General features: G+C 32.2%; 2 protein-coding genes and 1 long non-coding RNA gene across 3 annotated transcripts; 1 reads left to right on the plus strand and 2 right to left on the minus strand.

Annotated features, from left to right (window-relative positions):
• Positions 1 to 2,362: 2,362 nt before the first annotated feature.
• Positions 2,363 to 3,946, plus strand: LOC101499708 (protein SLOW GREEN 1, chloroplastic). The gene has a single exon (XM_004504572.4). It carries the CDS (start codon positions 2,539 to 2,541, stop codon positions 3,481 to 3,483), a length of 945 nt encoding a protein of 314 aa, XP_004504629.1. The 5' UTR covers positions 2,363 to 2,538; the 3' UTR covers positions 3,484 to 3,946.
• Positions 3,947 to 4,360: 414 nt separating this feature from the next.
• On the minus strand, positions 4,361 to 16,127 carry LOC101506332 (uncharacterized). Its single transcript, XM_073370264.1, is given in 14 exon segments — positions 4,361 to 4,973; positions 5,070 to 5,206; positions 5,327 to 6,392; positions 7,160 to 7,937; positions 10,055 to 11,064; positions 11,545 to 11,892; positions 11,949 to 11,980; positions 11,982 to 12,075; positions 12,318 to 12,670; positions 12,764 to 12,980; positions 13,074 to 13,329; positions 13,598 to 13,925; positions 14,038 to 15,252; positions 15,578 to 16,127. Coding segments are annotated over 14 exon segments (6,612 nt in total). The 5' UTR covers positions 16,043 to 16,127; the 3' UTR covers positions 4,361 to 4,660.
• A 5,726-nt stretch (positions 16,128 to 21,853) lies between these two features.
• LOC101500019 (uncharacterized) lies at positions 21,854 to 24,060 on the minus strand. Its single transcript, XR_190001.4, has 3 exons — positions 23,866 to 24,060; positions 23,674 to 23,764; positions 21,854 to 23,239 (listed from the first exon to the last, which is right to left on the minus strand). It is a non-coding gene; the product is annotated as an uncharacterized lncRNA (long non-coding RNA).

The raw sequence follows: 24,060 nt of genomic DNA on the forward strand, positions 1-24,060 counted from the left end.
GATTTGGTCCTTTATTTTAATTTTAAGTGACAATTCGATATTTTATGTTTTAAAATTTAAACAATGTTATCCTTTTTTATACAAAAATTCAAAAAAAAAATCAAATAAAACTCATAAAATTAATTATATTTTTCAATATAATATAAATTTCATCAAATTCGTAACACAAATCTTTAAATAAACTCATATTTTCATACTTTATTTGATATTGTTAGGAATAAAAGACTAAATCGAAAAAAAAAAAGATAAATGACTAAAACGTTAACTGAAATTAAGTTAAGGGACCACGTGTGATATTTAGCCTAAAATCTAATGCTTACTTTTTTTAATTATAATTTATATTTATTTATATGATATCACATATCAATATCTCTATTTGTATTATATTTGTGTCAAAAATATTAATTGCTTATGAGATCAATTTTCATATACTATTAGTATTAAATTTCGTACGCATTTACTTTTTATATGAATTTTAAGGTAAATGGTATTAAAATCTTATAATTATAGTGATTTAGTAATTGTAATAAATTTACCTTATATAAATTTATGTTTTAATTGTAGTTTTAATCTCCTTATTTTTAATGATTTATAAAATTGATTTTTATTTTATTTTAAAAGTAAACAATTTTAGTCTCTCCCAATGATTTTTTAATTAAAAAATGATGACGTGGGATGTTTTAAATAATGTGACATGTGATAAGATGATGTATAATGACTAACACTCATGAAATTAGAATATAACGTCGTAAAAACTTAAATTTCAACTTCAGAAATTTTTCATATTCTTAATTTAATTAATGACATTAATAATTAATGCATCTAGATAGTTATATATCATATAATTGTATGTCATGTCACTAAAAATATGTCAAATCGTTTTTTTTTAGTCTAAAAATTTGAAAAAAAGATTAAATCAGTCGATATTTAAAATAAAGAGATAAATTTTGTAAGTTGATAATAATAAAAAGACAAAAATTGCAACTAAGCCTAAATATATATATATATATATGTGATAAATTTTTGTGTGTGATACATACGAGACACACAAGTCCTAAAGATAGAATTAAAACTAAAAAATGACATTATAAGGTACAAAAACCTTAAATGTATCATTAAAAAGTAAATGCCGAAGATTCATAGATGAATTCAACTTCTATTAGACTAAAAAAAATATAAAAAAAATGCATACCAGGTAGAATAACTAGTCATACTAAAAAAAAAAATTCAATATTATTGACAATTATACCCAACTTTTGTAATATTGTTTTATATTTTTTTTTATAGTTTTAATGAATTAATATTATTATTAATTATTGTTTTTGAATGTAGTGGATGAAATCGCAATTTCAAAAGTAGATGTCTTTCGCAAGGAAGAATTTTTAGTTGGAAACTTCTCAGTCACTTTAAGAATATGATAGAATGATATTTAAATTCTAGTCTCAATTTGAATTTGTAATTCTTGTTTAGCTCCTCCACCTTAAACTGATCATACTTTGGTCCCTATCCAACTCTTCACTAACATAAACATACTTCATTTCAATGTTTGAATTATAATTGTCCAACACATGAACAATCTTCATGTTTTTAGTTGTTTTCTTCATAATGGACCTATTTGTAGTAGTCTTTACACTATATAGTTTACAATGGATGTCAACATTATATGATTAGAAGGATCATGTATTGTATTATCAACACTCAAACCATCATCCAAGTCAAATGCTCTTTCATCCTCATTATCATCAAACTTAACATCATCAACTTCATCTTCACTGTTGTGACTGTCACTAACACTTCCATAATCATCGATATCAATTTCTTCAGCACCATTTAACACCCATAAGATTGCCCCAACTCTATTCCTGGTTCTAATCCAAACAAATCTTTTATAGAGTGCTCAATATATAACTGAGCTTTGCAATTCATTTTCAGAGCATCTTCACCAATTTCAGTTGCATCTCTATAATCCACTATACTTTTAAAGTTTTCATGTTAATCATTTTTCCACTATAACCTATAATTGGAGTTATCATAACCTAAGTCTTTTAAAATTTCAACAGCTTCAAAATAACTTAATTTGTCGACATCAATCCCATGAACACTCGTTACCTCTATGTAATACAAAACTAAATCCCTCACAAACTTATTCTCATAGTGAAAACTAACAGAAAAGTTTATCATGTAGAATAAAAAACAATACACGTGTTAATAAGACAAATATTTTATCCCATCAAACAGTAATAAAATTAGAATAATCGACATATGAATTTTTAAAAAATTAATAATTAAATAATAATAGTAGTAGAAAAGAAAAGAAAGCAAAGGTTAAAGAGCAGCCACACCTACCCCCACCGAAACCATGTGTATTTGTTTCTTCAATTTAAAAAATCCTAAACCCCTGAATCAAGCAAGTCTCAACCTACCCTGCTACTAACCCCTCTTTCATTACATTGCATCTTCTTTCTTCACTCAGAGCATTCATTGTTCTCTCCACACACCCCCGTTCCATTCCATTCCATCCAAACCCTAAATTCAACCATGACTTCTACCTTCTTCACATCATCATTCTCCACCCTCTCCTTTAATCCCACCATCACCAACACCCCCTCTCAACTTCCCCCCAACCTCCATCTCCGCCGCCGCCGTCTCACCGTCAAGGCCCGCTCTTCTAACTCCCCTGTTCTCCACCACCTCAAAACAGTCGCTGGTGTAACAATCTTCGCTGCCGCAACCGCCGCCGCCCTCACATTCCCCACTCCCCCTGCCAGAGCAGAGCCACCACCGACACTCACTGAACTCCTCGACGAAACCAGCGATGCCATCGCCGTCGCCGACGACGGAACAACCTCTCCCCTATCGGGAATAATCGAAACAAACAACGAGTCCATTGAAACTCTAAAGTCTCTGCTTCAGCAGAAGCTAGAACTCGGCGAAGACGAAGAGGCACTGAAGATCCTTAAAAGCTTGATCTCATCACAACCGGAGGTAACAGATTGGAAATTCATCGCGGCGAGGTTAACGATCGAAACGGGCGACACCGACAGCGCGCGAAGTTTCTACCAGGAAATCCTGAAGTCAAACCCACTTTCTTTCGAAGCGCTTTTCGAGAACGCGCTTTTGATGGACCGTTCGGGCGAAGGCGAAGCTGTAATTGAGAAACTCGAAGAGGCGCTGAGAGTTGCAGAGGAAGACAACAAGGAAAAAGAAGCGAGGGATGTGAAATTTATAATGGCTCAGATTCAGTTTCTGCAGAAGAATGTTGATAAAGCTTTGGGTATGTATGAGGAATTAACCAAAGAAGATCCTAATGATTTTAGACCTTATTTTTGCAGGGGAATGATTTATGCATTGCTTGGTAAGAATGATGAAGCTAAGGAACAGTTTGAAAAGTATAAGGAATTGTCACCAAAGAAGTTTGAGCTTGATGGAAACTTGAGAATCCCTTTGTCTACGATCAAAGACTTTGGTACTGATCAGAGCTGAAATATTAATATTAATACTAAATTATAGTTTTATAGTAACATTATTACATGATAACTCTGAGGTCTTTTTTGCAATTGGAATAAAACAAGGATGAATGATTATGGATGCTACCAAACCAACACAAGGTTTTGCTGTCTAGTTTTTTAGATGATTCTTCGATTTACCTGCATCTGAGTTGAATTATTTGACTTTAGGGATCTTAATAATATGGGTGGGGTGTTAAAAGAGCTTAGTTTTATGATTAGTGAGAATGATAGAGAAGTAATAAGGATGACAATTGAGTTACTTATAATGCACGTTTTGTGAAGTTGGTAATGGTAACTAGTTTTTTGGGGTTGATTTGTCATCTGCATTTTTGGAGGGGTAGTTCCCAACCACCACATATTGTAATAAACGGCTTGCTTTTCTTGCTAAGCTACAATGTATTAAGGAAACCTTATGCCAACTGAATTCTTCTTTCGCATGCTGCTTCGTGTTGTTAATGTTTGATATTTTTGTGCCTGTATTATTTATCGAATACATTTCATATTGCTTATTAATTGTTGCAAGTTCAAATTCAAACGTGGGCTTGATGGTCCAGCAAACCGCTGAATGAACGACATGGCATTGCTTGCGTGAGTGAAGTGGTTGTGCAACCAAACATGTTTACATTTTATTCAATAATGGCAGCGACAAAGGGAGAAAAGAAAAATCTGAACTAAATAAAAAGTAATCGTTTTTGGCTTTGTTTTATCAATCGTTACTGATTATGCATTAATTTTCAGCTGATGCAGAAAGAGCATCGCTCCACCATTATTTTGTAATTGTTCATAAAGAAGTGCTCTACATGCAAACGATCATTGAGACAAAAATTGTATTGAAACATTTAGAATTTAAAGCAACCAAGGCACCAATTTCTCATTTATTTTTGTAAAACGAGTTTGTGTCACCAACGATTTTCATTTATCATAAAACGTTTAAAAATACTAAGCCTAAATGAAGTGTACAAACAAACACCCAGTATGACAAAATGACACTTTTTCATAACAATAAATCATCAAAATACTTTTCAAAGGTTTACTGCAAAGATTTCATAATCAGGAAATACCAAAACCAAATAGTTTGAAATGCATAAATACAAATTAACCACAGCAATTGCATGTACAAAAGACCCGACAAGTTTATCATTAATGCATTTTCACTTCTTACCCTTTTTCCCTCCCTTGCGTTTCTTGGATTTGTTTTTCTTCCCCTTGCTATTTTCCCTAGCATTTCCCTGTTTTGAATTATCTTCACCTTCAGAGTTCTTGGACACATTATCTTTTGATTCCTTCAAAACATTTTGCTCATCATTTCCTGCTGCAGTGCTGGTTTGTGATGGATCAGACTCAGCATTGATATTCTTTTTGCAAGACAGAAGCAGCTGATTCAAAATGAGCGCTACTTTGGATCGTCTCGAAAGAATTTTCTTTGCGAGTTCCATTGGAATGGGCTTCTCAGTCATCCAATCCCTGGACAACATGCAACAAAATAAAGTTAACAAGCAAAGTAAAAGAAAACATATTGTAATGTCTGATTTATGCAAAGTTACATATAAAACAACTTACTTCATGCTCAATACGGTATGAAGTTGCTTCATTTCATCAAGTAAATTCACCAACTCCCCCAATTCATTTTTGTTTCCAAGCTTAGCAGGGTCTTGTACTGACAACGTTAAAACATGAATGCAAAGATCCAAAAAATCCTGCAGAAAATGAAAAAAGTGGTAAAAATACATAGTTGTCATAAAAGAATATAAATAATAACCTTTTTGATAGAACCATACTTTAGCATTTTATTTGAACAGCAAAATAAATTGACTGACCTTTATCATTATAGAATTAGGTGAAATCCTACTGATGCATGATACATCGGTCTGTGACTTTAGACTTTCCAACCAATCCCAGAAGCAATCAGCATTCATAGATATGTTGATTCCATCTTTAATCTGTCCATCTGATGCCAGATCAGAAACAGAAGCAGAGCTCTTAGATGCAGCATCAGAGGGTTCTGTTATTACTGCTGCAGTTTCGCCTTCGATGCTGTCAACTCTACTAGGAAATAATGTTTGTAATATGAGCTCTCTTTTTTGGCATGTTGCTAAATCCACAAGCACAGCATCTGAACACACAATTTCTGAAGAGTTGTTCTGAAGCCTGACAATTACCAAGGGGTTGCCAATTACTTTAAATGCCTCAGCAAAGACTTCCAAACTCATGTTTTTCTTTCCTTTGTGAAGAACATTGTAAAATTCCAAAGGCAGTTGAGAAGTTATATAGCCCTTCCCCAACAAATTGCGAAGTAACTGTAAATACTTCCCACTCCCAGAGCTGAGATGAAGCAAGCACATTGAAACAACCAATCGCAGGAGAAGCGATGGAAAATAATTCTTCACTTTCAAGTTTGATTTTTCAATCCAGGTTTTAGTACCGTTTTGATCATAAACAAACTCACGGAGGATATTCGCGATAAAATCAAGGATAACATTCATGTCTGGCTTTACATCTGCCATAAAGCTCAAATTTGACAGTGAATTTTCATCCTGGCAAATAAGCCATTCAGTGAAAGATGACTTTGTTGCATAAATGAAGCCCTTCCAAGATGATGTCATCAGCAGTAGCCGTTCAATAAGATACATAAAGCAACTCGGAGATATATAGTCAACTTCCCGTATCCAATTCACACTGCAGATGTATTGCAATGCCTCGGAAAGCCTAAATATGCGATGTAACTCTAAAACCACTTTATTGCCTGGTAAATTTACACTTTCTGAATACATCCGTAAGCTTTGAATGAAATCTTTCCAGCGTATGTTATCTTCTAACTTTGTCATCACTTGCACTAGCAGTTCATCTTTTACATTAGCTATACCAAGAATCATAACTACCACCCTTCCAATTTGACCATAGGTCAATCTATCTCTCACTTTAGTGGTTTCAGAGATGATCTCTGTCATGATATCCTTATAAGTTTCAGTTGCCCTTAGATAAACCGTATCTTTGGTTGGTGATTTTTTCCAGTCAAAGGGAACTACATGTTGGAACAAACACTCAATTGGTTTTCTGTAAAACGTTTCCAATGTTTTCAAGTTACCATAGCCATGGCTAAAATATTTGGACTTGAGAAGAAATTTTGAGACCTCATAGATATGCAACAAAGACTGTAATTTACAGAATTCAGAAGAAGCTTTAAAAAGTGAAACCTTGTAGAGTGCATCGAGGTTGCGCAAGACATCCATGCCAACAGATAATAATTCTGAACTCCAGTAACTCTTAGCAAATGAAACTAAAGGTTGAATATCAACAGACACTACCCTGCCATTCTTCTTTAGAAATCTATCGCCCATTGTTTTCACCCAGTAAGCATCAGGGATGAGCAAAAGGTAAATGTCAATAAGATTACAAGTCTGCTTCTGGACACCCAAATAATTCAATGCAAACTTGACATAACCACAATCCTGATGAGGCTCTTGAGTTTTGAAATTTGAAAGGACTTCCAGCATATGAACAATGTTATCCTTCCAACATGTACTTCCAGCATATGAACAATGTTATCCTTCCAACATGTCCAACAATAAAACAACGACTCCACAGAAAGTTGATTCTTCATAATCATACCTTCGACAGACACATCAAACACATTCTCTTGCCACACATACTTAGAGGAGTTCAGCTTAAAATGACAATCCAACAGTTTCCACAAACATAATATTTCCCCTCTGATACTCCCATGGATGCGAGAAGATTTCAAATTATTCATTATTTCAAAAATGCTACCATGCTCATTTGATAGTATTTCAGCTTCTGTAGATGCAAGCTCATAAAAGCTGCTTGACACTTCCTTTGCAAATGTCAGCGCTCTTCCCAAAAGCTCGGCCTTCTGTGAAAACTTTTTTAAAGGCCATGATTTGCTTCCCCCAAACCAAAGAGAATTTGCAAATACATAGAAAAACATAAGTTCATAAGCTTCCAAGAGTTCACCAGCTTTTCCAAGCAGATCAGCAATACGAATAATATCGCCAATCATCTTAGCAATGTTTACTGCCTCCATAAAGTTGCCCGATTCTTCTTCTAATTCAAGAAGCTCATCAAGTAAGCTTAATGATTGTAAGAACTCACGCTTCAAATCCATTGAATGAAAAGCTCTAACAAATTTCATCATTGATTTCGTATCTTTCTTGTCAAAATAATTGCGGGCACAATTTTCCAGAAACTTTTGTTCAATTGCATACAGATCATGACTCTTAGCCCAACCAGGGTCAGCACTTTCATTTTGTTTCCAGTGCTGAATGTAATATAAGCCAACGTCAAACAATCCACTTTTTGCACAAATATTCAAACAATCTGAGAAGAAACTTCCTCTGGCATACACTTGAGCTGCCATTTCATAACAACCAGCTAAATAAAAGCATTCCCCTGCTCTTTTCAGATCAGGCTCTTCACATTTTTCCAAGTAAAGCTTCCCTGTTGACATAAATACAATAAATTTTGTAGACCAAGGGTTCACAATGCAATAAATAGCCTAACCAAATGAATCAATAAACAAGAGGAAAAATAGCAAGAAGAAAATATAATGAATGATAATGATAGAGTGTTTAGGTTTGAGTACCTTGGCTCACAAGTCCATCAAGTTAGTTTTTAATATAATATAGTTTGAACCCCAAAAATAACCGGTGAAATCAATTTATATTTATACAATTGAGGGAATGTGGTGGTTGAGTATCAGGTCATTGTATATAACAGAGAAACTAACAAAACCAATTAGATAAAACCAATATCAATATAGGACTAAAAATTATGTTTAACCTATAATATTTGTTAGTACCACAAAATAAGTCAAATCCCAAACTCAAACCAAATTGATTCATCAACAACAATGCAACTACCAACACTCACATAACCTGAAGTTAATTAAATAGTATCAGTAACTACAACAAAAATTAGGTTTAGATAAAATTTGTAATTTTTACATAAAGGTACATAAACCTTTCATACTTTGCACTACTTAGGCATAAAAATGGTTTTAATACAGATTATATATTAGTTTGATTGGAATTCATATACAAATATAAAAAGGCATATATTAATCAAAGCATATAACTTAATATATAATTTTCTTCCATAAATGATTTCAGGGATAATTATAAAACCTATTAAAATCTAAGTGTGTTGCCTTTTGTGGTTTCTTGTTATTGTAATTTAAAGACAACTTCGTCATGGTAATATTTTAAAAGTGAACAGCATAAAGTTTAACTTATTGTGTGTTTGGATAAATTCATTTTATAAGTATAATCATTTGTTAACTTCATGAAATAGTTCTAAAAAAGACAGCAAATAAACACAAGACAGGAACATGTAGGATAAACTTGCTATTTGTGTTCTAAAATGATATCCTAATACTTTTCATAAGCAAATGGAAAAAAACTATATACATAGATGCTATAGCTGAAGTTCATACCAGCTCTTTCATAATCCCCCAAATCAGAAAAACACTGGGCAGCAGACTCGGCCATTCCTATGCCTTCAAAAATTTCAGCAGCTTCTCTAAGGACTGCTTTTGCATCCTCAGGATTCAAGTCATGCAAACGGTTTGCGCATTGGCCCTAAGACCAGCAGCCTTAGACTTCTTTTCCCAATAAGAGTCACCTGCTCTTTCAAAACACATTGTTGCCATCTCAAAGTTATTTTGATAATATAGCTGCAAAGAGATATTCAAAATAATATATCAATTAGGAGAAAAAAGAGTAGACATAATTGGCATATCTAAGAGCTATGCTCTGTGCATTACACAGTTACAAAAGTACAGTGATATAGCATAATATCACCTGAGTTTAAATAAACGAGACATATTAATAAAATCCATTACTATGAAAGAACAGTAATTATAACGATCCACTTGTAACTTGACTTCAAAAACAACCTTTTTGCCACGCGACTTCCATTCTTCAGGAGTACTTGCAACTTTCATTGCCTGAGCAAGTGAATCGTCCAGTTCTTTGAATTGTACAAGACACTTCCTTTTCCAATAATCAAACATGGGTCTGCAATACTCCTCTGCATTCTCACAAATCCACAATCTTTGTCTTGTACGAGTTATAGCCACATATAGCTGTTTCAGCTCAGAACACAAAATATTGTGTTTGGAATCATTAAAACTTGGAAAAGATTTCAATTCTGAAGGTTCAAACATATCTTGTTCACTCATGTACTCATATATCACCCTCCATCGATTTTTCAAAGGTGAAGTGCCAAAAAAGTTGTACAGCAATACATCCTACGAAAGAGAACATATGACCATTAAAATAAAGAAACACATATGACCACTAAAAACTAAATGAATCAAATAGGAAGGTTTTTTACTACCTGAAACTCAAGCCCCTTGCACTCCAAAATAGTTAAAACTAGAGCTTGTTTTCCAACATAGTCTAAAATTTCATTTCGAGCATAATCATCTCGTACCAAAATTACTTGTTCGGCTCCAAAGCCAACAATTTTCCCGGCAACATGTCCAGTATTGCCAAAAATAGTTACAATTGCATTCTTTCTGCTTCCACATTCAAGAACAACTGGAGCTTCCCCATATATTAAACTGGTCTCAGGCTTCAAAACATCAATAGAATGAGGGAAAAAACGGAAAAGAAGCTCAATGGCGCTCTGGGATAACTTCAGCACTCCAGCATGAGTCCTAAAGTTCTGATTTAACAAAAATGTTGCAGAAACCGTCACTTTCTCCTTTCCTTGGTTATTAACACTTCTCTTTGGTTCCAGCAGAAATTTCTTGTAAAATAGAGATTTGATATCCTGGAACCTAAAATCAATTCCTCTTGCTATCGTTTGTGCAGTATCCCCACAAAACACAAAGCCCTCTTCTACATTTCGACACACATATTTAAACAAAGCAATTTGACTCATGGTTAGATCCTGCACTTCGTCAATATACACAAAGTGCATTTCATCACCCTTATATTTGGTGATCCTAATTCGACGATGCAGGTCAGCAACCATATCAGCCAAATCAAAATCCCCATTATTCATCTTCATTGTTTCATAACTTTGATAAATATCATATATGATCTCCCTTTTCTGCTTGCTTAAACTCGAAGCTCGATTATCAGACAAGGAAACATATTCCTGACGGCTTAACTTCTCTTCACCAGGCTGAACAGATTGAATACTCCCTTTTATATGAGATATGATTTCAGTGAACACTCTTGATGAATCTAGCGTTTTGGTATATTGGGAATTGAAATGTGGCCAATACAATGAATCAAATCTGTCATAAGTCACCTCCTTCTTCCTTATGAAACTCTCCGAAGCAACAGTTCTTACACCAAGGTTCTCACTCAAAGATGACATGTCACTAAATCTTTCAAAATAAGAATTCCCCACAGTCCCATCAAGCATCATTAGAAACTTCTGAAATGTTATCACAAGTGGATATGAGTTGGCGGGAAGATTAGCAAACGAATCCGGTATATTCTTAAACTGTATTGACGTATCAACGTCGACAATATCTTCCTCAATACAACTGCTTTCTGTGGAAATATCCCCATCACCTATAAATCTGTAAACACAGCATTAATAATAATTAAACACCAATTAATACTGCATAGGAAACTCTAAAATAAATGAAATTTAAGTGAACTCAGCAAGAACAAATTATACTAAACTCTAAAGCCAAAGACATACAAGGAGGACCAAAAGACAAAGACGCAAGTTAAAGATTAACTATGCAACATACAATAGTCAAAGACATTAGGGAGACAATGAAATAGAACAAAGTTAATCATGCATTTCACTATCGAAATTGCATTTCATGCTGCAAACGTTGTGATGAAACCGTTAATATAAATTTATTTGTTTTTTATATCATTGAGGTAACAGTATAAAGCAACTTACTATCACTATATTAGATCACAAAATAAAAACTATAAAACGATGTATAGAAACAAAACAACAAAAATTATTTGAAAACAGTTCAAGAATACATTTTGCTAGTAATTTAAAAGGAAAGCTGATAATGTTTGAAGCAGAATATTCATACCTTTTCATTCGAACAACATGATGTTTAACTGCTTGACAGAGTTTAGGACTCACGGTTACAAATAATTGGTGTAGCACAGGCCTATCATTCACAGTAGAACTGTCACTATACCCTTTATCATAATTCAAACAAGGAACTTCAACATTCTTATTTCCATATGCATTTTCGAGAGCCTCATGGTGCAATTTCTCCTTTTGAAATAACTTCATGGTCAAGACAGTGGTTTTTCCCGTACCAGAGCGACCTAATACAAATGTACTTTTAGGAAAGAGAATTATGTCATGTTCTTCATCCGATACTTCAAATGGAAGATCCAGTTCATTACTGTTACGATCAGAAAGCAAATGGCTAACAACAACGGAAGATAAAGAGTAGAATTTCATCAAAATAAAACTCTCCTCAACCTTTGAATTCTCGACATAAATTCTTTGATCGAAACAACTTGATTCAGCTTCATTTCCATTATTATCAAGGTTCTTAATTTTGATTATTTCTATAGATTTTTCCCAAGTCATTGGAACCTCCATCTTCCTAGAAAAGAAACAACAACAAGCTATTAGTTAGCTGAAACAGATTCTATGTAACAAAATACAACTCAAAGTGATACAATATCAGTAACACTAGTTAGTTGGACTAACTAGTTATTAGTTAGACTATTTAGTTGTTCTTATTGGCTATATAAGTCTTATACTTTTTCATGTAACATCAGTTCACTCATTATTCCATATACTTTTCTCACATTTAAGATTTCTATCAAGAATAGTGATACTTACCCCTCAAAACATTGCTCACTGCAGCGACTTATAAAATCATCAGTATAGCTTCCAAAAATACTATCAAGACGCTTCACTACTTTAGGAATATCCTCTGCAGGCAGTATATCCCATATCCTTAAAACTTGAGTGAATAATGATTCTTTTACTATGTCCTTTGAACAAACAACAAAGAGACCTTCCACTTTATATTGCTTTAACATCTGAGATGAATTACCACAAAGCAAGTCCACTTTTATCCTTTTGGGTCTCCATCCGCTGGAGAGTTTGAGCAAGAGGCTAATGACCGACTTCTTTGTCCGTTTCGACGGAAGTTTTTTAAATGACTTAAGGAAGTTATCACTGAAAAGAACCTGCAAAAACACAGAATATGAACGAACAACAACAGGTCAAGCACATGATAACAATAACTCAATAAGGAATTTCAAGATGGGAAATCCAAATACCTTCCACCTAGAGTTTCTAAAAACAACACTGTCTGCATTAAGCAAATCGTCGAGTTGATCAAGTTCTTTCTTGGCCTCCCAGATGCTTTTCGCTAAATCCTCGTCTTCATCAGCATTAAAGAAACATTGGCGTTTTTTGGCATCAAGAACCAAAGCTTTCCAAACATTTTCTTGACTTACTAGGGTCCTCTCACTTCCCAATATCCATAGACAATACCTGTTCAATATAAAATCAACAACATTGATGCAAGCATTTTATCAACAAAAACAAATGCATTCATGATTCAAAACAGTATATAGTAAGTTCTACCTAGCCCTGGTAAGAGCAACATTAGTCCTCTGGTGACTCGATATGAACCCAAGTGACGTACTGCAACCCGTTCGAACTGTTGATAATATAATAATGTCCTGCTCTCCGCCCTGGAAACCATCTATTGTTTTTACCTTCACATCAAAGCCTTCATTCTTATCATACTTTTGTCCAAGCATATCATGAATTGCAACAACTTGGGCAGCATATGGAGACACTACACCTATACTGATGTTCTCTTTTAAGTCCAGCCATGCTGCATTCCAAGCAAAAGCATTAAGGAAGAGACAATAGTTTGCAATTAGAAAACATGTTCACATTAATTAATAAAGCTTTAGAAACAGTGTATTCCACATTTTTATCTTGTACCTTTCTGTCCTCGGTTTGTAGGTATTTGAAGTAACAAATAAATTTAAAATAAAAAAAAGTGTTTTTTCCCAACATATTGCAACCAAGCAGATTAAGAATCAATAAATAATTTCTTTTCATATACACATATTTTACACACATGCACGCTCACAAACCTCTAAAACAATTTTTAATTATTTTCATCACAACTGCCACTTCAACCATATTTTTCCGGCTTCGTCCAGCATCATCAAACTCTTCTCTGCCACCAATTATATTTATAAAGGAATATGGACCAAACATTTGTCCCGGGAGATATTGTTTCCTGTAGTTCTTTGAGGTAACATTTGATGCATCAAGAATTTGATTCAAATAGAAGCGTGAATTTGGAAATGAACTTATTGCTGGATGCATCCTGTACTGTATATTGAGGAAGTGATTTGGATGACCCAACGTGCTCAGTCTCGCAAATAAGCTTCTTCCGAAACCAACATCAAAAGAAACCTTTAGACATATAAAGGACAAGCATTAGCATTAATTGTCAATGAATAACTTTCATATATACACTACTTTAGAATACATACACTACTAAATAGGACATTTTTAGAATACATACACTACTTTCAACCAATGCTGGTAGTTGCCGTTCATCTCCAACAAGAATAGCATGGTTTATGTCTGAAAGTAGTAAAGGTATGATTGATTCACATTCCTTCAACTGTGCAGCTTCATCAATCACTAAAATATCTAGTGGTTCCATGGCAACAGAATGCAGCCTAAAGGAACTAGAAGCAGTGGAAAATATTAATGAAGATGATTGTAAACAGAACTCTCTGATTGACTCTTCAGTCACAACATCTGGCAGGCTGAGGTCACCAAGCGAAACTTCAAGGGTTCTTAGTAGAGAAAGGCACACAGTTCTGCTCTGGTGCAAAGAGTATTCAGCACCTACAAATGACTCAAGAGAACTATGTTCCTTTTCTAGAGGAGAAAAAATCTCTTCAAGTAGTTCACAAACAATATTACTTTCAAATAACAAAGCTTCAAAGGAATCGAGCGAGCGAAAAAGGCAGGTCAAACCTTTCAAGTTGTGTTCCATAATATAACTTCTGCCTATATGAGTACACAAGACTGAAATGCAGTTTCTGAGTGGCAATGCTATTGAAAGAAACCTTTCTCTGACAAACTCAAGAAAAGATTTGCATGTCTTCACGCCACAATCTGAAGGGTTGTCATCTTTTGCCTTATTAGAATTTTTATCATCAATTTTGTCTTGTTCCTTTCTCAACTCGTTCTCAATGAATATATGATAATGGGAAACACAGTTTACAAGTAGATCAATCATTGAACCAAAACTATATTTCCAACCAGCAGGAGGAGTAAAACAGATTAAGAGCTGATTGACACGATAGTCCAAATATATCTCTTCAATCTCTGCACCAACTTTGAGACGCTCATGATTCCCAAATAATAGAATGTCTCCTAAATTACAGAACAAAGCATCGGAATTTCTATCGAATGATTCTATCACCATGCTCAAGACACGCGACGCTACTTCTTTAATAGCAACATTTGTAGGAGCACAGACAAGAGTCCTACAGTTCATTTTCAATAGACCAAAAAGCAGTGTGCCTAGAGTTTTTGTTTTCCCCGTTCCTGGTGGACCCCAAATGAGATCGACAGTAGACTTATGATTGCAATGAACGGAAGAAAGACATGCACAAATCGCCTTGTTTTGCGACTCATTCAACTCAGATGACAACCTTTGATATGTTTCATCGTCCCTAAGGGAATCAGTCTTCGGAAAGCAGCAATCACAACTTTCCTCAACCTGCGTCAAAGCAAAAATTGAAGATCAAAGCATGTTTTACTTGGAAATAGCCACAGTTACCATAACAATAAACTGGAGAATCCAATTCACAAATCTATAAATAAGTAAACTAATTGGCACAAATCTTTTGATTCATTAATAGCAATACAAGTTCTCATTAAATACTTTCTAAAATAGTGCTATAAATAACTATAACAAACAATCAGCATTGAATATCAAAGGCAACACTACAAATGTTTAATGAAAACAACTGATAAATTTATCACAGTATATATTCACCATGAAACACTGACTAAAATCCTTAACATAAAAATTACTTTCTTACCACATCACTAGCACATAAAATTTTCTGAATCAGCTTTGAATCTCCATTCATATGCAATGCATTCCATATTCTTTTGTTAGGAGTTATATTCGTCAAGAATATAATAAACAAAGATTTTTGCCCCATTTCATCAATGTCAATGTTTTCAGATGCAATCACTTTAAAAGTAGACATAAGTTTAGAATCATCATCATCATCCTTAATCTCCTCATCCAAAATCCCGGCGGACAATACAAAACTCCACATCCTTCCAGACCTTTGTAAGTCATTAACAGTTTCAGGTTTAAAATCGGCCAAAATAAAAACATCTCCAAACAATGTTTTGTATAGCTCTTTTCCATGACCAGAGGACCTATTTCTCCAACTATCAGTTTTAACAACATAGTGATTACTACCATACGAATGTGATAAAGACTGTTCAAGAGAAATCACTTCAGCATAAGGTGAACTTGATAAAATTTCCATACAAGAACAAAGTTGAGCTCGAGTTTCATCCAACAAAGGATACACGAATGACTTGAAATATTGCTTAACAGAACTGAATGATAAATCGATATTATCAACCTACAAAGAAAGAAAAAACGATTAAAATGTAATAATTTCAAAAAATAAAAGAGTAATGGAAAAAAAAAGATACTAATGTGATAGAGACTGAAGTTGAAACCTTGTTGAGATAAAGGTCTTGATTGAAAATGTCCTCAAGAGACCAAGAAAACATAGTGTTTATGAAGGTGTGATCATTATAGTAAGTAACTCTTTTTTTACTTGAATGATTCATTGTGTTTTGTTTCAAAGCAAGAATAAGGAGAGGGTTTTCACTTCATGAGTAGAAATTTGAAAATGCAAAGCAGAGAGTGGAATAGAAGAAGAAATGGATTTCTTAACAACCAAGAATAGAAATGAAAAGTCGTATTACTAGTACTACTACTATGCATATGCACACTCAAACTCTTTATATTTTGTTCTTGAAAGTGGAGTCACACTGAGGCACTAGGAGTGATAAGCAAATAATGATTTTGGGAGCATTGAATTTGATTGTAAGAAAAGTTGGGACGGTAAAGATTGGATTGGTTTTTGAAAAATAAAGTAACTTTTCCAAGACCTTTTGCATTGTTTACTTTTTAAAATCATAAAATTACTCAAGTTAAAATTTTACTATACATTTTTTTTATTAAAATACTATAAACACTTCAAACTACATTTGGATACATTTTTTTTAATTAAAATGTATCAAAAATTACATTTTGGATACATTTGTATGTCAATTTTAAGGTGCACAGGAGACATAAATTTAGTTTGTGTACATTAAACAAAGCCACATTTGGATAGTGAATAGCAATAACTTGTGATGAAATTTTTTAATATTAAAAATTGTCATTAACTGTAGTGTTGATAAAAACAGTTGAGGACGTTTCGATTCCTTCTTTAACAAGTTAGCACGATTGTCTTGGGAATTTTGTCTCACTTTAACCGAAGTCATCACCAAGACCAAGGTGGGTGTTTATTTTCCAAAATAGCTTTATCGTTACCTTTTTTTCTTTCTTATCAGTGTAATTTAGTTGATCAAGAAAAAAAAAAATTGTTTGATCAGAACAAAATATACTAATTGTAGTTGTTATTCAATTAAGTACTTTGGAATATATAATATTATAAAAAAAGGTACTATGAAACATAGTTTTTTTTTTCAGTCAATTATAAAACATAGTTATCAATATAGTGGGGCATTCTAATAATCTGTACTTTGGAGTATATTTTTTTCTTTTAAAAATGTGGTATTTGAACTGATTTTTAGTTGTCCTACGTGGTTATTTTAATTTTGGTTGATTTCTTTATTAAAGAACATCCACACATTTTGGAGTATTTTGTATTGACAATGATTGAAGAGAAAATTTAATGTGTCCATATAAAATACGATGAATTTTAAAATATTGATCTTCAAATATTCTTCCTTTTTTTGAGGATATGTTTCCTTAAATTTTATTTCTGTACGCTTTGATTCTTTTATTCATAATTACAAAAAAATATTAGTTTAGAGAAAAAATAAATATATATGTAAGAATGATTTTTACTAATAAATTATATTTATTAAATTCTAATTTTTTTTTACTTTAAATTATAAATCATATTTATTAAACTTTAAATTAAATAATTTAAAGCGCAAAAAAATACTTTGAAAAATACAATAAGTAAAAATTAATTAAGAAACCTTAGAAGCGGTGTTTGAATGTTTTTTTTTTTATTGGAGTGTTTTTTGGGTGCTTTTTAACACGGACCCCCCTTAAAGAGGTTCATGATAGACTATTACCCTTTTGAACGTTTGATCAAGTAAGACTAGGGATTATATTATAGTATGTCTACAATATCTTTAACCTTCCTTTTCACTGGTCGTTGTCCACGTCAGCAACTCAAAGCTCCATGGATCATTAGGACGAAGACAAAGACATTGTAAAAGTACACCATAAATCCCAACCTTATTTTTTGTGGATGGGAAAAGATCTGGTATATATAGGGTGTATAGTTGATTTTATTTTTTTTAAATCAAAACATATTTATTTTAAAATTATTATAAAGATTAATATTTATAATTAAATTCATTTTTTTTTTAAATTCAGTTATAATAAAACCGATTTTAAAATCAATTATGATCAAATAATCGGTTTTTGATTATGTAACTGGTTTTGAAAAATCCATTTTTAAAATTGATTTTTTTAAAATTTATTAAAATTTGGTTATTTTTTAATTGATTTGCGTATTTTTAATTGATTTAAAAACTTTGACATTATATATGAAAAATTTGATATAATTTGTTAATTTCAAGAATTTAATGCATTATGAAACTATGATAACAAAACTACGAGCAAGCTTGAACATATTTTTTTTTTCATTACCTTAAACAAATCTTTACCATATAATCCAATCAATAATTAGTGTATGTAAATTACAATTTATACATCGTATTACACCACAACTAGTAGCACTCTCTAAATTTGACATTCATCCTCCGGTAAAATGGAAAACAAAAAAATATGAGAAATCAATAAATGGTTGATAACAGGGTGAGGTATTGACAAAATATAATATAACATTTATAAATATGAAAGAAAAAAATGGTTATACTTGTATAAGATGTCAAAAGAAAAACGCAAAGGAATAACCTAAGATGAACAAAAATATTAATTTGTACAAAATGAAGTAATTAAAAATGAATTATGTTTTTATGTATTATTTTAAAACTGTACGAACTTTAGTTCGTAAAAAATGACAAATATGTTTTTTAGGAAATATATATTTTGTAGTGAAAAGATAAGAGTTTGTTAAGGTACGAAAATGATGAAATTTCTACTGAAAACTCGTGCCACAGGAGAAATGAAACGAAGCTTAATACTTGTAGAAATTGAGAAAAAATGAAGTAAGTAGGAAGGAATTGAAATGTAAAAAATGAATAGATAAATGGAAGAATGAAGATAGAGTTCAAGAATGGCTACCTCGTCGTTGTCGTCGAAATCAGAGAAAAACAACAATTTTGTTGTTGTTGCGTTAATGAGAGAAAATAACATCTTGCTAATTCAATTTAAATTATATGTAAATTACAATTTAGAGAAAATAATTAGGATTCCAAGAAAGGATTTATGGTTCAAATCAAAAAATAAAATATGAATGGATAATAACAGGATAAAATCCAAATTCAAAAATAAAACATTAATGGATATCCAACGAGTTGTAAATCAATTGGATTATAACCATATTGTTTTAACCGAATATTTAAAATGAATTTGGATCCGTTTATAGATTTGAGCCTCATAATCGGATTTTTTGCACAGTTCTAATTGTTCTCTGCTAAGGTTAATTTTACTCCTTAGTACTCTAAAAACTGTGTTGCTTGAGAGGGAGCAATATGAGTGCAGTTGACGTTTCCTTGGTTTCAGGAAAAAAAATTGTTATTTGGTGGTAGGGATCACAATTAGATCCAGATCCAGTGGGTACCTGCAAAAAAAATCTACAATTGATAGGGTAAAAATCTGCATAATGAATATGAACACGGAGATAAGTAATTACCCGCAAAATTAAATGAGTACGGTGCATGTACGAGTATTATATAGTACCCACCCGCACTAATATAAATATATTATTTATTTATTTATTTATCATATTATATTAGTATTTAGTTTAATTAATTGTTCTTTTATATTTTAGCATTTATTGATATCATTGTTCCACTACAATATTAATATTTTTAATCGAAAAACGTTTGTAATTTTTTTAAGAATTTGATTGTTATAAATAGACAAATAATTGTAACTTTATAATTAATAGTTATGTCTTATTAATCGTGACTTTACAATTATACTTGCAACTTCCTATCATTTTTTTTACATATCTCGAATAATATCATTGTAGGACTTGAAACTTTATAAAATATTATTATAGATATTTGAATGTGTATTGCAACATGTGTTCATTTAAAATATTGAGTTTGAAAATATTTCAGTTTTTATAATACTTTATGATTAAATTTAAGATATTTAGATAAATTTTAAATTTAATCACAACAGTATCATTTATTTATCGGTCTATTTTAATTAAAGTGTGAGTAACGAGTATGGATGGGTATTAAAGTTGATACTCAAGAGGATAACACAAATATGAATATTTTTTTAAACTGCGAGTATGAGAACAGATACTATAATACCCTACTCAATCCCTATCCATTGTCATCCATATTTGAAGGAGAATAGTGTGACACAAGTTGTAAGATAGAATAAAAATATATATAATATGGACAAACTATAATAGCATCAATGTTCCTGTTTAATCTAATGGTCAAAAGTTGCCTATAGTGTATCATGGACAACTTTGATGGTAGTCCGTGTTAGAAGCCACCGTTTTCTTTAGAGGTATCCAAAAGTAGTTTCCTAAAAGTAAGTTTGGAAAACGCTTTTTGATTGGAATTTTTTAGGTGGGGAAGTGGTTATGCGGATTTCCCCTTTAGGAAGGTTTCCTTACATCTTACGAATGGAGGTCGTAGCTCTAGGCGGCCCATAACAGTGGATGTTGTTACAAGCGCATATCAGCTTAAATTCAGATGGTAAATAAAGCTAATTAATATAGATTTTTTACGAAGTAAAGCAAATTTCAACTTGTAATTTTTACTTTTTTTTTTTACTTATTAACGTGGGCGATTTTGAGTTTAAATGTATAATTTTCACTTTTTGCTCGTTAACGTATGTGAGTTTCAACGTAAGACTCTTTATGAAAATAAATCAATCAATCAATTTAACATTCTGATACTTTCAATCATGATTTTTTCTTCTTTTTGTCTAACATTAATAAAGTAGCATTATAATGTGATTAGAAAATATCTCACTTTAAGATTTGTTTTAAGGTTTACATATGTGTATGCATATTCTATTTACTTACGCATGGGAGCCACAAGATCCATTGTTCCTTCAATCTTGTGTATTATACATTGAGCCAACCTTTCCGTTGCCATGACAAATAAGCAAGTTATGAAGAAGCTCACGAGTAGGGCTTGCACTTGAATTGATCATCATATTGCTCGTGGACATGCATGTCCATATCACATCAATGAATGGAGGAAGATGATTAAGTGAACTAGCACGTAAGGTGCCAAAAATAACAATCCATCATTGTTTAACCAAAGTACATTGTGACCTAAAACCACTAAAGTTTAAAGATAAACATGCACTTGTACATTTTACAGAAAAACAATAACCAAATATAATCCCACAACCAAAATTTAGCACCTAGTCTTTGGAATGACATCTCTTACTGACTCCCATACAAATGTTTGATCATGAAGACAGCTTAGCAAAACTATCAAGTGTCCCAGAATGAGAACTTCACTAGGAACACATTAATTTTTTGGTAAATATTTTACGCTCTTCCATTTGATCCAAATGCATCTTTTACAAGTTGAAAGCTCAGAATAATGACTCAAATCTATGCCCGATCAACAGAATAAATGAAAAGCGATAAAGGGTACTAATTAATGATTATGGCCAGAGTAAAGGTGGTAATTCAACAAAATTCTTGATTGCTTGTGAAAATGAAAAACATTATAGGATTTATACTAGATTACACATCCAAATTCATATCCATATATAATTATTATAATTTTAAATTAATAAATTTAGGCATAATGACACTACCAAGTGCCAACTAAGTTCTAGATGATAGCAGAACTACTAATACAAACTCATCCATAATATTAATAAAATAAAACACAAACACTTTGGAACAAGTAAGCCAGATCAATAACTAGAATCAGAGGATAATCAATATCAAGGTCATTTTCCATACAACATTTGTCTAAAACAGTTGTCAACTTATTTATTTTATGATGCCAGCTACAATTAAAGGAGTACATCACAGATACACGATCCTTTGTTACTAACTAGCTACCTCTACCAAAACATGTATCATAAAATGAATAGAAGGCATGGAGTTACCATATTCCTCCACCTCTGCTTCTTCAGCGACAATTGATAGAAGATTTTCTATCAAAGCTCTAATATGATGAAGTTATTTGCATATTTCAAGGCTTGCAATAATTTGATGAAGTTGATATTATAACCTTTCTCTCAAAACATGCTAATTAGCACTTGCCTTAGAACTAGAATTTGTTCCTCGATATGAACTTGACCCTAAAAGTTGACATCTAATAAAATTCACATGCGAAGTATGTAAACAAAAGAATAACAAAGTATTTTTGTTGTCTCATGTTTTGTTTAGATGAGCTTAGACGACTTTGAATATTCTTGTCCCTCACTTCATAGTTGGAATGTACATTCATGAATGCATAATTGACATTAATGGTTTTCTACTTAAATGACTATAGAGAGCTTATCTTCTATTGAAATTTCCTTACAAGATAACCCCAGTGATAAAATTGTCGACAATTTAAATCTGGCTACCATACAGACACTGAAAAATCACATTCAATTTAATAATGATTATACAAGCTTGGCGAGAATGTATGAAATTTTATTTAAAACTTTCTTTACATTCTTTAATTTTAGAAAATATCTTCATACTAAGATACTCAATGGACTATTGGTGACAATGTGAAATCTTACATTGGAAAATTACACACCGATAAATAGTAGATTGAGGATTAAGCAAGAAACATTATTTTCAAAAATTAATTAATGAATTTCATGAAGGTTTATAATCATTACTCTATAGTATGTCATTTTTCCTGTATCTAGAGAATAGTCAAATTTAAATTATTAACATTTTTATCTCTAAAGTTACCTCATAGAAAATTTAAATAGAAAATAAGCTCTCTATACTTATCAGGTGAAAAACAATTTAAGTCAATTATGTAAATAAAATGTATATAACTCAGTCATGAAGTCAATGCATTATGCTGGCAAGCACTTTCAAATCAAACCAAGTTCATCTAGGCGAAACTGCAAACAACTTTGTTATGTTTTTGTTTGTAAACTTAGCATATGATTTTGTGAAATGTCAACTTTTAGGATTAAGTTCATGCAGAGGACAAAAACACACACAGCTATTCAAAAGTAATTGCTTTCTCTTGACACATGCTCTTTCCATGTGGGCAGTTACCTGAATCAGAGTCTCAAAAGTTCAAGGAAGCTCAGAGATTCTAGATCATGATTGATGGTGATAAAACTCCTGCATACAATATGACAAAGTTACCACCACTTGCGCAAGCACAAACTACAACCTCATGTTCCCATACTATAGCAATTGCATCACTTAAAAAACAAAAAATAATTAGAAAAACATTATATTACTAAACAATATCACCAATTAAAATGATAGCTCCATTCATTAAGGCATTGGTGGTCAAATGAAATCCTTTCTTATATAAACCTTAGAAAATGAAATAGTTTAGAGTCCATGATCATCATGACCCACAGGTTGAAAAAAGAGCTATAATTTAGAGTCTAGACCAATTATTGTTACAATAATCATAATTGAACATTGAAAAAAAAAGGGTATTTAATTTGAACACAAAGACTGAATCTACAACAAGATATGCAAGCAATTAAATCCAAACAAGATGAAAAGGTGACACAAAATGGAGATATGAAAGAGACTCTCACCTCATGTTTCTCCAATTATTTTTTCCACGTAATTTCATCCTAGAAGTCAACTCCTAATTCTCCATTAATTTCATGATTCAAGCTGATATAACTGCAGAAACTCAAAATAAAAATAAATAAATGAATGAATGAATTAAAACTCAACCCTAATAAATATGCATTAAATAATTGAAAGGGTTTTAAACAACTCACCTTAGCAAATGAAAGAGTATCAGGCTATTGTGTTAGGGTTTCTCCAATGGTCTATCTCATTCTCGAGGAAGAGATAAGAGAAACGCGTAGATGGCTCACACTGAGAGAGATTGCGGAAACGAGTCGAAAGGGGGAGTGAAAATGAAGTATCGTAGTAGTTTTGCCACCAGTTGAGTGCTGCCTCTAGTCAAGTGC

This window comes from Cicer arietinum, chromosome 6 (genome assembly GCF_000331145.2).
Source record: "Cicer arietinum cultivar CDC Frontier isolate Library 1 chromosome 6, Cicar.CDCFrontier_v2.0, whole genome shotgun sequence".
Taxonomy (NCBI): domain Eukaryota; kingdom Viridiplantae; phylum Streptophyta; class Magnoliopsida; order Fabales; family Fabaceae; genus Cicer; species Cicer arietinum.